At 39.1% G+C, this 13972-nt stretch overlaps 1 protein-coding gene across 1 annotated transcript in view; it reads right to left on the reverse strand.

Annotated features, from left to right (window-relative positions):
- SLC6A2 (solute carrier family 6 member 2) overlaps positions 1–13972 on the reverse strand; it is a 56376-nt gene that overhangs the window by 25927 nt on the left and 16477 nt on the right. The window contains exons 3-4 of the mRNA XM_062499700.1: positions 6652–6783; positions 2691–2928 (exon numbers count right to left, since the gene is read on the reverse strand). Coding sequence (XP_062355684.1) covers positions 2691–2928; positions 6652–6783 — 370 coding nt within the window. The remainder of the gene's footprint in view (positions 1–2690; positions 2929–6651; positions 6784–13972) is intronic.

A 13972-nucleotide genomic window follows, 5' to 3' on the forward strand; every position in this document is an offset into this window, starting at 1 on the left:
TCTGGCTATTACTTAGGAGAAAGGCCCCAGTTGTTATTAGATTTTAGCTTGGTTTGCCAAGTTTGCAGTGAACAAATACTTTATAGTTGATTTTAAGCCTCTCTAATGAAGTATTGTAGAGGTCCCCATGACATCAGTGGCACCTCAGCCTGAATTAAGCCACGACAACTAAAACTAGGCTTAGTAAAATGAAACTCTCTACAAGGCCTCAGTGTAGAAGCACTTCAACCTTAAGTTCTGCCCAGCTCTTCAGGCTTGAAAAAAAAAGCCAAGTATGTTCTTCAAGGTTCTCCTGTCATTGCCTTGGCATGGAATTTGCAACTTGAAATGATTTCTTCCAAGTCTGAGGCTTAGAGGTTTCTCTCTGCTTTTCCTCCCAGGCAGATACTGGACAGCTGATAAATTTGGCCTAGATTGCAAGTTTTCCCTTTTCTCACTCAATATAAATAGTGACAACCAGCATATTTCTGCTGAATTTGAGGTACCTTTCTTGTAGTATTTGATGAACTGTCACATCACAATACTCCCACTTCCTCCTACAGTTTATTCCTGTGCTGATGGAGATGGAGACAGTCAGCTCTGGCAGCTACAGGGCTTTTGGAAATAATAAACTCTACATTATGGTCAGGCCAGCTTAGTGTGAAGGAATTACATCCCAAAAAGAAGTGTCTGTGTGTTTTTAGAATAACCATACCAGATCTTTTCTTGAGACCTGTCTTGGAAGTATCTCTTTTCAGTCACTCTACAACTGCAAAGTAAATGTGTGGTGCTTCTGGTCTTCCTGCTTCCCATCAGCCTGCCCACCAGAGGCCAAAAGTGTTTGTGTGAGTATTCTGATGCAACTACACAACCTAGAGAACCAAGTTTAAGCTGTATCACTTCCCATTTCCTTTTGTGACTCTGGCACAAAATGTGAAACTTTATAATCAAAAGATTTGACTCTCCTTGTTGTAAGAAGACCATAAGCATGAATTAGGTTATTTAACATAAGAAAGAAACTGTTCTCTGATTTCATTTATTAGCTTGGATCTGAATACACTAAGACTTTGTGTAAGTTTGGGTCGACACCTGAGCTGTACAGCTGGACCTGATGAGCTCATCCAAATACTGGACAAGTGAATATAATGCCCCTTGTGATTCCCTGTTTTTACAGCTGGGAAAACAGATGTTATAGAGTGTTTTGGTTAAGTGGTTGCCCTTCTCATTTTTGCCATGTAATCGAGTAGCTAATAAGTACACGGCCTAGTGACCTAATTACAACCCCAAAATTCAGGGATCAAAGTATAACAAAATGTCAAATTCCATTTTTATTCTTACCTCTTGAACACTGCACCTTGAATCTACTTCATGATGAGGAAAGAACCATAATATTTCAAGTTTCAGTGTACAGACAATCATTAATTGAGCTGTTCCCCAAATCAGGGGAACTAAATCAAAACATCATGACTCGATTTTACTAAAATCTCACTCACTTCAAAGTCAAAATCATTACCCAAGCATGTTGTGATAGCAGAAGTTGCACAGAACCATTTTAAATAATAAAAAGGCAAAGCAAGAACACAGAGATTGCGTTTTACTTTACCAAGACTTAAGCCCTTTGTTGTAAGGGCAGTAGATTTCACAGCTGTCATTATTTGCCATTTTAGTGAGCTCCTTTGAACTCAAGCCCCCATCTTGTTCTCAAAGCAGTGAGTTTCGTTTACCCAAACCCCTGCCAGCAGTTTGTGTATCACTACTGGCCTTTCACTGTGCTGTCTTCAGAGAAGAAACAGCAGCCACAAATGTTAAAGAGCTGTAAACAGAGACCCCAAGATTCCTACTGGTTATTTATGGTAACAGTATTTTCCCTTTGTTTCTCCAGGGTTGGACTAACTGCTTAGCAGGTGTGCGCCCTGATATCCTTCTATTCCCAACACAAAAATATTAATTAATTCATTATTCAGATTAATTCAACAGCTGATTCAATAGCTTGATGCTCATCCCCTTTCTTTCTCCTCATCAAATCCCATTTTCCCCTGTTAAGTCCATAATGAGAATATTTATACAGAGATTGGTGCCTTTGTTTTATAGTTCAGTTGTTAATTTATATACCTTTAAGGATTGATCCCAGCTGTTTGATTTGAGTGTGCTGTTGCCTGTCTCAGCCCATGTTGTAGAACACTCTTTTGCTTAAGCATTGGTAAAAAAGTCTGTCTTTCTATAACCTGGCTCTTTCCTCCTGCTCAGGGTTTCATCTCACTTCATTGAACTATTGAAGCAGTGGAACAGAGGTCTGCTGCTGCTCTGAAATATTTTGCAAGTAGAGAAACAGCCCAAATCTGTGAACAAATGGTTATTTTAAAGCCTCAAACTCAGCTCAGTTTAGCATGTAATCACCTCTGTCAGAATATTGCTGTGTTCCCTCTCCCTAGCAAAGCTGGTACAAACAAAAGTGGCCCATAGAGAAGATCTGTGTCTTGTCCAATTCCATTTTGCTCAGTAGCAAGTACTGCATTAGTACAGGAGAAACCAAAGGTCACAGAGGCAAAAGTCTTAGTCACCCAGGAATACAGACCAACATTACAGCTCCATTTTAACCTTAATCTGCTGATTCTCATTCTAGAGGCTGGATACAAATGATTTTACCTTCAAGAGGAATCTCCCTTAGACATAGAATTTTGAATAAATAACAAAGTCAGGTCGACACTTACTCATAAAATTCAGCTGCAGGAGTTAGCTTGTACTTTGAGTATTTAGTACCATTGCCAAGCGCTGATGCATTGAAGAGTTTGGGATCTGTACAGTTTGGGCTGTTCCAGCTGTTGTGGCAGTTTGTCCAGGGAAGCTCAAATGTGAATGATGAAAATAGATAATACAGAGACCAAGCTATGATAACGTTGTAGTAGAAACCCACATAAAGAGCTATGAGTATCACTGCATAGCCTACACCTAAAGACAAAGGAAAACTAGATTATACACTGCATTTGACATGCAACAGTATACACAAACAATGGAGTTAAACTCAAACATACATGATTGCAAATTCATTTTAGGTCTTCACACAAATAAAAACGAATTTTTGACATTTGCATACACATATGCGGACACAATGTACTTGACCTCTAAATAAAAAATCTACCGAAATGGTTCTGGAAAATGACTGGCTTTTATCAAATCCTGTTGCTTGTCAGAAAAAGAAATTAAGCAGTGCGATGTCAAAATTTGTCCTTGTACAACTCCATTGCTGATTTGCTTCCAATACAGAAGATTGCAAGCCCATGTTAGGAGTGAAACTCACTTCATCTTCATGATGTCAGGGACCTTGGCAACTTCTCTTGGAAAAGTAAAGCTCAACACTTAAATGAAGTTTCCCTATGCTTCATGCTCCCACCCTGAACTAGTTTGGAACAAATACTGATCCCTCTCTTGTTCCTTTCCGTTTACTACTCTTTACATCAGTTTCCATCAGTAACTGGCTCCAAATCATGCATGAAAAAATCTGTGCTGCTCCACTGAGGTCTCCAGGTGGTTTTTGGGCATGCCAGTAAAACTTGGTGAATATCAAGCTGGGGCTAAGCTGTGTGCGACATTCAACCCTTTTTGCTATCTCTCCATGATTACAGAATTCAGACTGTAAGCATTTTCTTTCAACTTTGAACATTTTCTTTGTATTTTTGCTTATCATGAAGTGTGGCTGGAGGGTCTCTTTAGTAAGAATGCCCCAGAAAGTTGCACGTTCTCCTCATGAAAAGGGATATTTTCCAAGAGTTTGGGAGGAAATTTTGATACTAATGTTGGAGCAATAAAAGTTGGTTGGCAGAATTGCTCAGGAATCTTGCTTTGCCTTGACTTCAATCATTCTTTCTTTACTGTGTGTGCAGCTTTTGAATTCTCCCTCAAAGTTATATGTACTGCATATAATACAGTTATTTTATGAATATCATCCCTGTCACATTGGATACTGTCACAGCAACTAGGTGCAAACCTTTACTTCTAGTTTTCTTCAGTTAAATTTTTTGTACTGGAGACCTAGCAGTTGGTGATTCTTACGCTTTCGTATTTCTTTATAAAGAGAGGAAGTAGAAAACACTGTGAATATTAATCCTGGTTTAAAATTTGCATAAGGAACAGATGCTGACCCTGAAGGAGTTGGCAGTTCAAAGACTGCTGAGTGCACAAAGTTACTCTGTGCTCTGCAGGAGGCTTTTAATCCATAAAGCAGTTTTCTCATCCCTAACAATGGGGAAATAATTGTGAAAGTAAAAATGAAAGAGTATTTTCAAATCCTTGGTGCTGAAATGAATCTAGTACTTGAACACTCAAACTCTAGTGATACGCTATGATCTATAGAATGGACAGGAGAGAGAAATCCCCCAAAACATTAATTCTTAAGTATTAGGTGAATGTTAAAACACTAGGTATGGATAATACATGAAATACTAAAATTAGATGATTGCTGTTTAAAGAAGTGTTCCTGAAATTTCTCCAGTCCAGGAGGGCAATGAGAGATGTTTAATATCAAGATTTAAAAATGCTGGATCAAATGTGCTTTAAATAGCTCTTCTCTGTGATCTTAAGAATGTTCAGGAATGAGTTTGCTCTTACGTTTCTAGGTTTTCTTAAAAGTAATGCTGCACCACCCACAGCCTAAAATAGACCCTGGTAAAAAAATGCAGGGATGAAAACAGACTATGTTACAAAGGTTACAGGGTATATTTGTAATTGCATGTGTTATGATAGCATCTCATTAGAAGTAGAGTGCTTAGAGTTCATGGCAATAATATTCATAGCTAAAATTAGAACTATAGTGCTGTTCATTTAGAGAAGCTGTTAGAAATTTTTGTAGACTGTGTACTTTTCTTTTGAGTGAGAGATTTGAGTTGTCCCAGAAACAGCTCCAAAGCACTAGCAATAAAATGTGTTTGCATGTTATCAGAGGTTTTAGTCAAAACTTTAAAAGTACAGAGTTTATACTGAGGTGCAAATATGTCTCAATGCTTATTACTTTTTGAGAATCAAATAACTTATGCTATTCTATACTCTTGTAATAAGAAGCCTTAAAAATCAACAGTAATGTATGTTTAGTACACCTTGAAAATGTCAGCTTAAAAACACAGCTGGAATGTCAACAAGAATATACATGAAATAAGTTCTATTTTCCTTTCTCATAATCTTTTCAATCTTGAAGTCAACACAGAATACCTCTGAGCACAGTGGTATTTGGCTCAGATGCTTTGAGATCCTGAAGGTCTAATTTTTGCATTTAGGTTTTCAAAATCCTCATTGTCATCCGAAGGTATAGAAATAATGCCAACAGGAATTTTTACTGAGCAAGGGTATTCAGGTTCCTGAGTGCTGGGATGAATTTTTTCTCCCATGATGGGATTATAGAAGGGAAAGGTAAATCTATATTAATTAATTTTAAATTTTTGAGGCACATTATTTCATTGGCTCACTTACTTGTTTTTTTGTTATATCACTCATTTTGCTGTGAATTTTGGGTTAGAGTGGTGAGAAAAACCCCCCTCACTTTTCTTGTTGTGCAGCGCTAGACTGCTTGAAGAGGAAAGCTGTATTTTGAGAAAGAAGACTAACATTTACTCAGTGTAACCTATATCCAAGCAGTGGATCCATCAAGTTTGGATTGCTATTGTTAAGCTCCTCAGCTTTTGTCAGTCCCAGGATGAACATGATCTGAATTTTAAGGTTCTAAGGTCAGCTGAGCTTGCCTGGTTTAATTTCAGATATCTCTGTGCTGAAAAGGGTTTTGCATAAGATTTTAGATCCAGTCTGGTATACATACAAAGGAACTTGCATTTTTTGCTGGCAAGCAATGCTTAAAAAAATTATTGAGGTTCCTTAACAAGTACTTGTTTCATGTACAGAACAGATATGGCTTCTTTCACACGTTGATCATTTCCTGATCAAAGCCAAACACCCTGAAGCACCTAAACTATTTTTAACTTGCAGAATGATGCAGTGCACAAACAACACTCCACAGCCTATTGTTCAGTGATTCTGGAGAGTTAGTCCTAGTGGAAAACACTCAATAGTAATAATGTTCAGATTTAGGTAAGTGTTTTTCATTGCTAAACCTGAAATACACTTTACAAAGACTATCAGAATCATTGCTCCCACTTCACAAGCAGGAAAACTGAGGTACAGAGATTCCACAGAAAACTTTTGTGATGCTGCAAGTCTAGTAGAACCTGCAGTTTCACAACTCCATTTTAGTGCTGTAGCCACCGTGGTATGTTGGCTTCTGCAGAGAAAGCTGCATGCCCTGAATGGAGTAGTGGTTACCTTAGTCAATGGGGAGGACAGGGCTGAAGTAACAGGGATGGGATTTGGTATTTCCAAGGTTTGGACTGGCAAACCCCTTCCTCCACCTAGAGATACCCAGTTCCTCCCACTCCCTAGCACACAGGGCTGGAATGCTCCTGCTCATTGCCCTCTGCTACACCCAGCCAACAATCACCCTGAAGATGATTTCTGTGGCTTTTCCCATTTTGTTCTTCACCTTTGATAACATAAAGGCTTCTGACTTCAAGGGTTGGGGAAAGGTCACCAAATACTACACTGTCTGTGAAAGACGAGAGGTCTTGCTGTTGTTTGTGATCACACATGTGTGGCACCCTCAGGGGCTGCTCAAGGGAGCAGAGGAACACTCACCTTTGAAAACTGGACAGATTTTCCACACAGTGGCAGCCCCTTCTCGGTTATATTGTCCCAGAGCTAATTCCATATAGAACAGGGGCATTCCAGCAATGATTAAGAAGAGGATGTAGGGAATTAGAAAAGCACCTGAAAAGACAGTAAGGAGACATTGTAGTCTTTGTATTGGTCACATTTTTCTTCTTCTGTTGTTTCCTTTTACTGGTTAAAGACAGAACCACTGCTTTTGGGAAATAGAAAGAAAATATCAGGAAGGAATAACCCATGTATTCTCATCCCTTTTCTGTATTTTTTAAAGGTTTCAGAGTCAGAATCCCTGAAATAAGCTATAGGCCGTAACTCCTATTTCCCCTTAATACTTCCCCTCTGCTTTTTGGCTTTAAAAAGAAAAAATTGTGTCCCTGAAAATTAACGCCTAACTGAAGAAGAAAAGTTAAACCCACTTGCACAGCTGAAAGGGAAAGGGGCTATGAAAAAAAAAATTGTTGTTGTTGTTGTTATTGTTTTTATTAGTGTAGTATTTTGAGAAGGGAGCATGGAACCAGCAACAGAAGAGAAAAATGTGAAATCCTCTAAGAGCTGCTTAAACCTCTGTGTGAAGTGTCTGCAGGAATCTCTGGCTTGAAAATTAATTACTACTGGCTAATTATATAGAATTTGCACGTCCATGATGTATTTTGGATTTTGTTATGATAAATTCCCTTTTTCTTATGAAATGGGTCAGACAACACACCCCTTTCCAACCTAGTGATGCTCATGGCCATTACTGTGGAGGATTTCCTGCTGTGGAGGCCCCAGTAGAGCATCCTGATATTGCAGCAGGACAGTGCTGGGGCTGCTGGCACCTTCCTGGAACACTTCACAAGGCTGAGAATTCTCATGTGAGTTTGTACTGCCGCTGAGAAATTGTCACCTTTGGAAAAATCCTGATGTGTCAGCTACTATAGCAAAAAAAAGTATTGCCAGTTGAAATACAAAAGGATCACCTAATGTAGAAAATTTCTTAGTTATTTTATATGATCCAGGTCACAGAGAGAAGATTGCCCCAGTGCATGCATACATGTGATGCTATAAAGCAATTGTAGCTGATGTCATGTTTAATAACTGTAGGCTCTGACACTTCTCTGCTTTGTGGTACATGCAAAGGGAAGCTTTTATTATATTGCCCAGCTTGCTTGGCCAAGAAGAGTTCAATTAAGATTAAACTGGCCTGTATTAAAAATGTTATTGGATTGCTTTAATAACTAGAGAGCTGACAGAGTAATGACATACACTGAATAACTGACTAATGTCCTTAGGAGTTACCTGTGGAAAGGAAACTAGTTTGTGAATACCATGGCTCAATTTCTCAGCAAAAGGAAAGAAACAGTAGCTTCATTATTTCTTCTAACAGTAAGTAGTACAAACTCTTGCAAACATTTAAAATCTGTTGTGCTGGTTTAGTAATTTGAAAGGTTCTTTTGTAAAAGGAATTAAGTTTGCTTTGCTCCTGAATTTATACACTTATAAGAGGTAAAAAGCTGAAAGCAGGACTGTAGCTTTTTAAAACTTGCCAGTAAGCAGAATGAATTTCATGTTTAAAAAGTGTGTTTGAAACTATTGTTTCAAATGCTTTCAATATGCTTTTTAATGTCTGAATGGTTGTTTTTTTACTTTTTGAGCTTGCCTTTCACAGATGTTACTGGTGTAAGCTGGCTTTCTTGCATGACTGCTCAAAAAGGGAATTTTGACTATATACTGGAGAATAGAATGGAAAAACAAACTCTGCTCTCTTAGTCATACCACCAATCTACTTCTAAAAGTAACGTGCTGTAACATAGTGGTAAGGACAATGTATTCAGCATTCAGTCATAAGTTTAGTCATTTGAAAGTTGAAACCTTGCAATGAAACAGACAGAAGGTATACCAACAGAAAGAAAAAAAATAGATTAAACCTTTGATAATGCATATTAAAAATTGGAATATACTGGTTGTATCACTTTGGGGCAAGAATCTTCATGATGGAGTGTAATGTAAATGCAACTTGCATTGGCATAAGCTACTGAAGTATCAGTGATACATGTTTTGGTAATATGTTAGTGTTTGTAATCTGTTTTGTATGATTATCATGTTGAATTGTTGTATGTTTGCATACCGTCCAGAAAAAAAATTCTATCTGACAGATACTTAATACCCTGCAGTTCTGAGCTGTGTTCAATGCTGAAACACTCAGAAAAATCAGTCTGGGACACTAAATATTGTTTTCATTATGTCTAGTATCTTGAAAAATTATTTTAGGTGTTTTTACTGTCAGATTTCCTTCAAGTAAGCTTTTGAAGTGCTGTACTTCTCTTGGTTTGATTGTATTACAGTGTGTAGAGCTGACTCACGAACCTGGCTTGTATTTGGGAGGTATGGAGTTTGCAGGGAGTGATGTTTGATTAATGTCATGAGACTGTGGAAAACATGATGCCTATTCAGGAAAATCTCTATTTGAGAAGATTAATCCTGGAGCTGTGTAGTGGACATACGTATTAGACGCTAGTTTAAAATACGCAGTTTTCAAGTATGACTAATACCAAGATGAACTGTGAAGTGTACTGTACTTAGGCACACTTGCTTAAGTGTCATCTCTTTGGCTGCGTGTCATTCCAGGCTGTAGTTAAAGAAGGTTTCTTTCTTTTTTTTTCTTCCCCTGCCCTACCCCCGCAAGGGATTAATAAGGTGTGGTGTAATTTTCATCAAAGAGCAGTTACACAGGATGGCAGGGTTTTGTAGCTGGGTTACTTTTCAGGTGCTAAGTGATTGAAGTATTTTGAAATTGAGATAAATACCAAAGTAAGGGTGCTTAGTCATATTAGTTTGACTTAATGTTTTGGAGTCTTCTGGAAACTTCTTGTTTAGCAGCTTCTGGTTAGGTAAAAAATAGCAAAAAAGTCAGGTACTTTTTGCAAGTATCTTTATATTTGCTCTTGTTTTCCTTGCCAATATCCAGAATCAATTTTCACGGTGTTCGCTCAACCCTTTCTGGGATCAATACCCCTTAGAAGAAAAATAAATTATGGTCAAAATATCATTCAAATCTCCACATGAAATAGATATAGGATAGAATGATCTGCAAATGCTTGTAAAAAGCCTGTGCGTGAGAGCTGACCAATGTCACTCGGGGCTTGCACAGGGGCTCTGTCTTGGGCTGTTCAGGAGCAGTGTCCTGTGAGCAAGAGGTGCTGTTTGGAAGTTCCTACAGTCCTGTTGGTGTGAACATCCTGTGGGCCAGGGACGAGGCAAAGCCGTCCTGGTGAGCCTCTCGCTTTAGAGCCACCGGTGTGAATTGAAGCATCAGCCCAGACTTCTCTTGCTGTTAATGCCTATCCTGCCAAGGAAGTCAGAGTGTGTTAGGAAGGGTGGCACGGCACGGTGTGCCGCTCCTGCCTCTGCCACTGGCCACAGAAAGTGCAGTGCTTTAATTGCATGAATCCAGTGTCACACTGGGATGGGCCAGACAGCTGAACTCGGAGGAAGCAGAGCTTGGCTCAGACTTCAGACAGGCTTGCCAAGATGTCCCTACCCCAGCGAGCTGAGGGAGCACAGTCTGTGCGCTCGCTGCTCTGGCAGTAACACGCTGACAGCGGCCAGGGGATTCCACTCCCCCTCGGTGGGAGCCCACAGCTGCATCCCACAAGGCAACGCTACTTTCAGCTATCCTTAATGGTTCCTAATTTCCCTCTACAGCTAAAAAGCTGAGGTCATTAACATCTGTACTACAGCTCTGGCACAAGGGCCCTACTTGACTCTCTACTGAGTCACATGAAGCTCGAAAGCCACAGGTTGGCCTTAGACTGCTGTGAACTGCTGCATCTCTCTCCTGGCAGATTTCCCAGGATCCATTCACGTCCCTTTAAGGTACCAGTGCACATACCGGGTTAAGACAGCCTTTAAGTCTTCTGCAAAGCTACAAGAGCCATCTATGTGAAACTTCAAGTGGAAACTTACACAGATTTTTCTTGAAAAGCTATTGCATTTAATTAATGAAGGATAAAATACAAGACAGACTTTGCATTCCTGTGTTCAGTGCCAGAATGCCTTCTTAATTTTGGTATACCAGAATCCACACAGTGTTTCCTCTCTTGGTCAGCATTCCCAGCATCCTAAAGGATGGGAAACAAAGTCTCTAAATATTCTTCTCAGTCCTGCCAGGAGGTTTCATCTCACTTTAAAATCCCAGCAAGAAAGAATAATTAATTAACTAATGGCTGAAAAAAATATAATTTAAACAGCTTTGGTTATCCTAAAAGTATTTTTGATGCACATACACGGGGTAGTTGAAATAATTTTGAACTGTTTGTGCTTGTCAGCCTCCTGCATTTGTTACCATGGTTATTTCTAGTCAAAATGTTATGCTGGCAGGGGTGTCTGCTAAAACAACAAACTTTAAGCAAATATTGCTGTATATTTTCCAAGAGGAGTGTTTCCAGTAGTTGTGCAGGAAAAGTCTAAAAGCAGAGATCTCCCAATTGGTGAACTTAAACACAAGTTAATATCTCTATTAACATTAATCAATACCTTTTTTCATTCAGAATAAACAGTACTCCAAACAATATCAATAAGCCGTTGATAGAATGTAGTACATTTGCTTGGACAACAAGGAAAATGGGTGGAAACTGCGATCTGTGCAGACTCTTGTGAATGGAAAACAAAGTCACTGGTGCAGAGTTCTTGAAATCTAGCTCGTACAAGGTCACCATGGCTAGAAAATGAGCTAATTGGAAAGGCAGGTGTTTCTAGTACATGGATGTTATGTGGCTCTTCAGCAGACAGCCCAGCAAGCTTGCAGAGCCCCAAGGGCACCTCTGAAGGAGGGGAGCTGGAGCCTGCTGCAGACAGCTGGGGAGAAGGGGTGAAACACTAGGACCTTACTGAGCTGAGGTTAAAAGCAATGAGGGCCTGCGTGGTACAGCAAAGAGAAGTCAGAGCTACAAAGGAGCATGATGGAACCTCAGGTCAAAGACAAGATGATGATAACAGCAGCTGTATGATGTTGACAGCAGCTAGCAAGAGATTCTAGCTGTAAAAAACAACATTTTTCTGCAAAAATCGCATGACATACTATAGAAACTTCAGCAGCACTTTACACGTGTAAAATTCTCCAAGTATACAATAAAATCTTCCAAGTAAGTAGCTTTTTAAAATGGAAAATATTTCTGAATCATAAAAACAGTGGATCTGTATCATTGTGACTGGCATGTTTCTCTTGAACCCTTTACATCTAGATACTCCCTCTAACAAATTGTTGCTGGATTTGAACTTATTTATATTACTACTCTCAGTTTGGGCTCAGAGCCTCCACTTTTTCAGAATTGCAATTTTAACAGCATTCCTTTCACTCAAAAGAAAGTGAAAACAAATAGTTTCCAGAAATGGTTCAGTGCTGTTGGCTGAGGCCAACTGGAGCCTGCATTTTTTATCTTGAGCTGTTAACCTGCTACTGCCTTAAAATCACTTGAAGTAACTTGAAGTGCAGTGTATTTAGAAGATGGTCACTGATTAGTAACAGAAAGGGTTACTTAGGCCCTTCCCTTGCAAATCCAATCATCCTTTTGCCTTTTGTTGCAAGAGTAATGAGCTAAAGAAACCCATTAGTAGCTATTTTGAACAAATTAATGAGAGTTAAATATATCCAGCCACTCAGAGCAGCATGATTCATTCATAAATAACAGCCAAATCATTGGCCAAGGTCCTATTTACATAAATTAATGAAAGGATCACATTTACAACAATGTGTAGTTTAAAGATAATTGCAGGCACATACAAGAACAGGACTCTGGCCTGGGTTGTTTGGTAGGAAATTAAAGAATAAGTGAAGAGATGTGGTGGGTATAAGAGAATATAAATCAGATTGATCTAAGATGGGCAGTGTGGCAGTGGGAGCTGTGGAGATTTGTGGGGGCTTTCTGCTGCTGACCTTCACAACACTCACTGTGGCTGGCTTAGGAAAAGAGCAGTTCCCATCATTTGACCTGAGTGTGACTGTAGGAAGTCCAAAGCTGTGCTTTATGTGCTGCAGTGATAGCTTCTAACTTTGTGCCTCTATAGCACAGGTACTGTTGGAGTTGAATCTTTTGTTTCTAGATCAATGCAATATAGTGAGTTTTGTCTGTACTTTGATAAGTAAAAACTTGGAGTTTGTAACAGCATGAAAGCCTAGCTACTAACATTCCTGCCCAAATCCACCATCTTGATTTTGTGCCTTTTTCTTTTTTAAATACCTGGCTGGCTTAAAGAAGAAATGAGAGAGTAAGTGAGCTGGGCTCTGTGTTACCAGCTTGTAGATTGTCCTGTTATTTATGCCATCCCTATTGTTAATGCTCAATAGGACAGGGGTTGTAGGAGTGGTAGTTTCCTTTCCTGGACAGACAGCCCTGTTGGGAACAAACCAGCAAACTATAGTTCAGAGACTCTTCAGAAGGTCCTAGGCTGGGGAGATGTGTAGTGCTGGACTACTGGCTCAGCATGCAGATACCTCCCTGGAGAATACTGCTGCTTCACAACCGACATGACTGGAAGCTTAAGAGATATTAAATTAAGAGGGAAAAACACTATTATAGCATTTAATAATAGGAATGTTCAATTTGCATTTTTTCTCCAACCTTGCAATTATTAGGGGTGACACGAGGATATATTCACCTGTAATTGCATATCAACAAAACCACCCAGGTAAGGTGTAGGCTGCACTTCAGATATACGAGAGCAAGGTGCCTGTCAAAATGTACTCTGATTTATTGATGGCAGAACATCCATGGCTAAAAATATTTTTGAATGAAGATATCAGAAGGTATTTTCTGTGAGCTTGTGGATCAAGATAAGAAGGTTTTCCTAGATTCCAGCAGTAGATCCATAACAGCATAGCCTCATGTGATAAGTTTTCCTTGAACTGTTAAGTACCGAAAAGATATTTTCTGTGATATGTGGAACCTCATGATGTACACAAAAGGAGATACTACTTCATCAGCTTAGTTGTCTCTTAAATGTAGGGAAAGTGGGAGCCAGGGAGATTTTGGCAACTACGGTTCTACTTTGGTTCAGATATAGACTCTTAGTCATAGTTTTCTCATCTTCTTAGAGAATTTGTATGTTCACTTGTTTTCTGGGTTTTCTTTTCCTCAGTCAGCTATAAGCTAAAATGAATGTTTTCAAAATTCATGGATTAATCTAGCTTTGATATTGGAATGTCTTTTGAGATAATTTGATCTAACTTGCTGTCTAGCACAGAACAGAGTTTCAGACAGAAATACTTACAAACCTGTTTGGAAGATACTAGACAGATCCTTTGCTATTTGTT

This window comes from Cinclus cinclus, chromosome 11, assembly GCF_963662255.1.
Source record: "Cinclus cinclus chromosome 11, bCinCin1.1, whole genome shotgun sequence".
Lineage (NCBI taxonomy): Eukaryota > Metazoa > Chordata > Aves > Passeriformes > Cinclidae > Cinclus > Cinclus cinclus.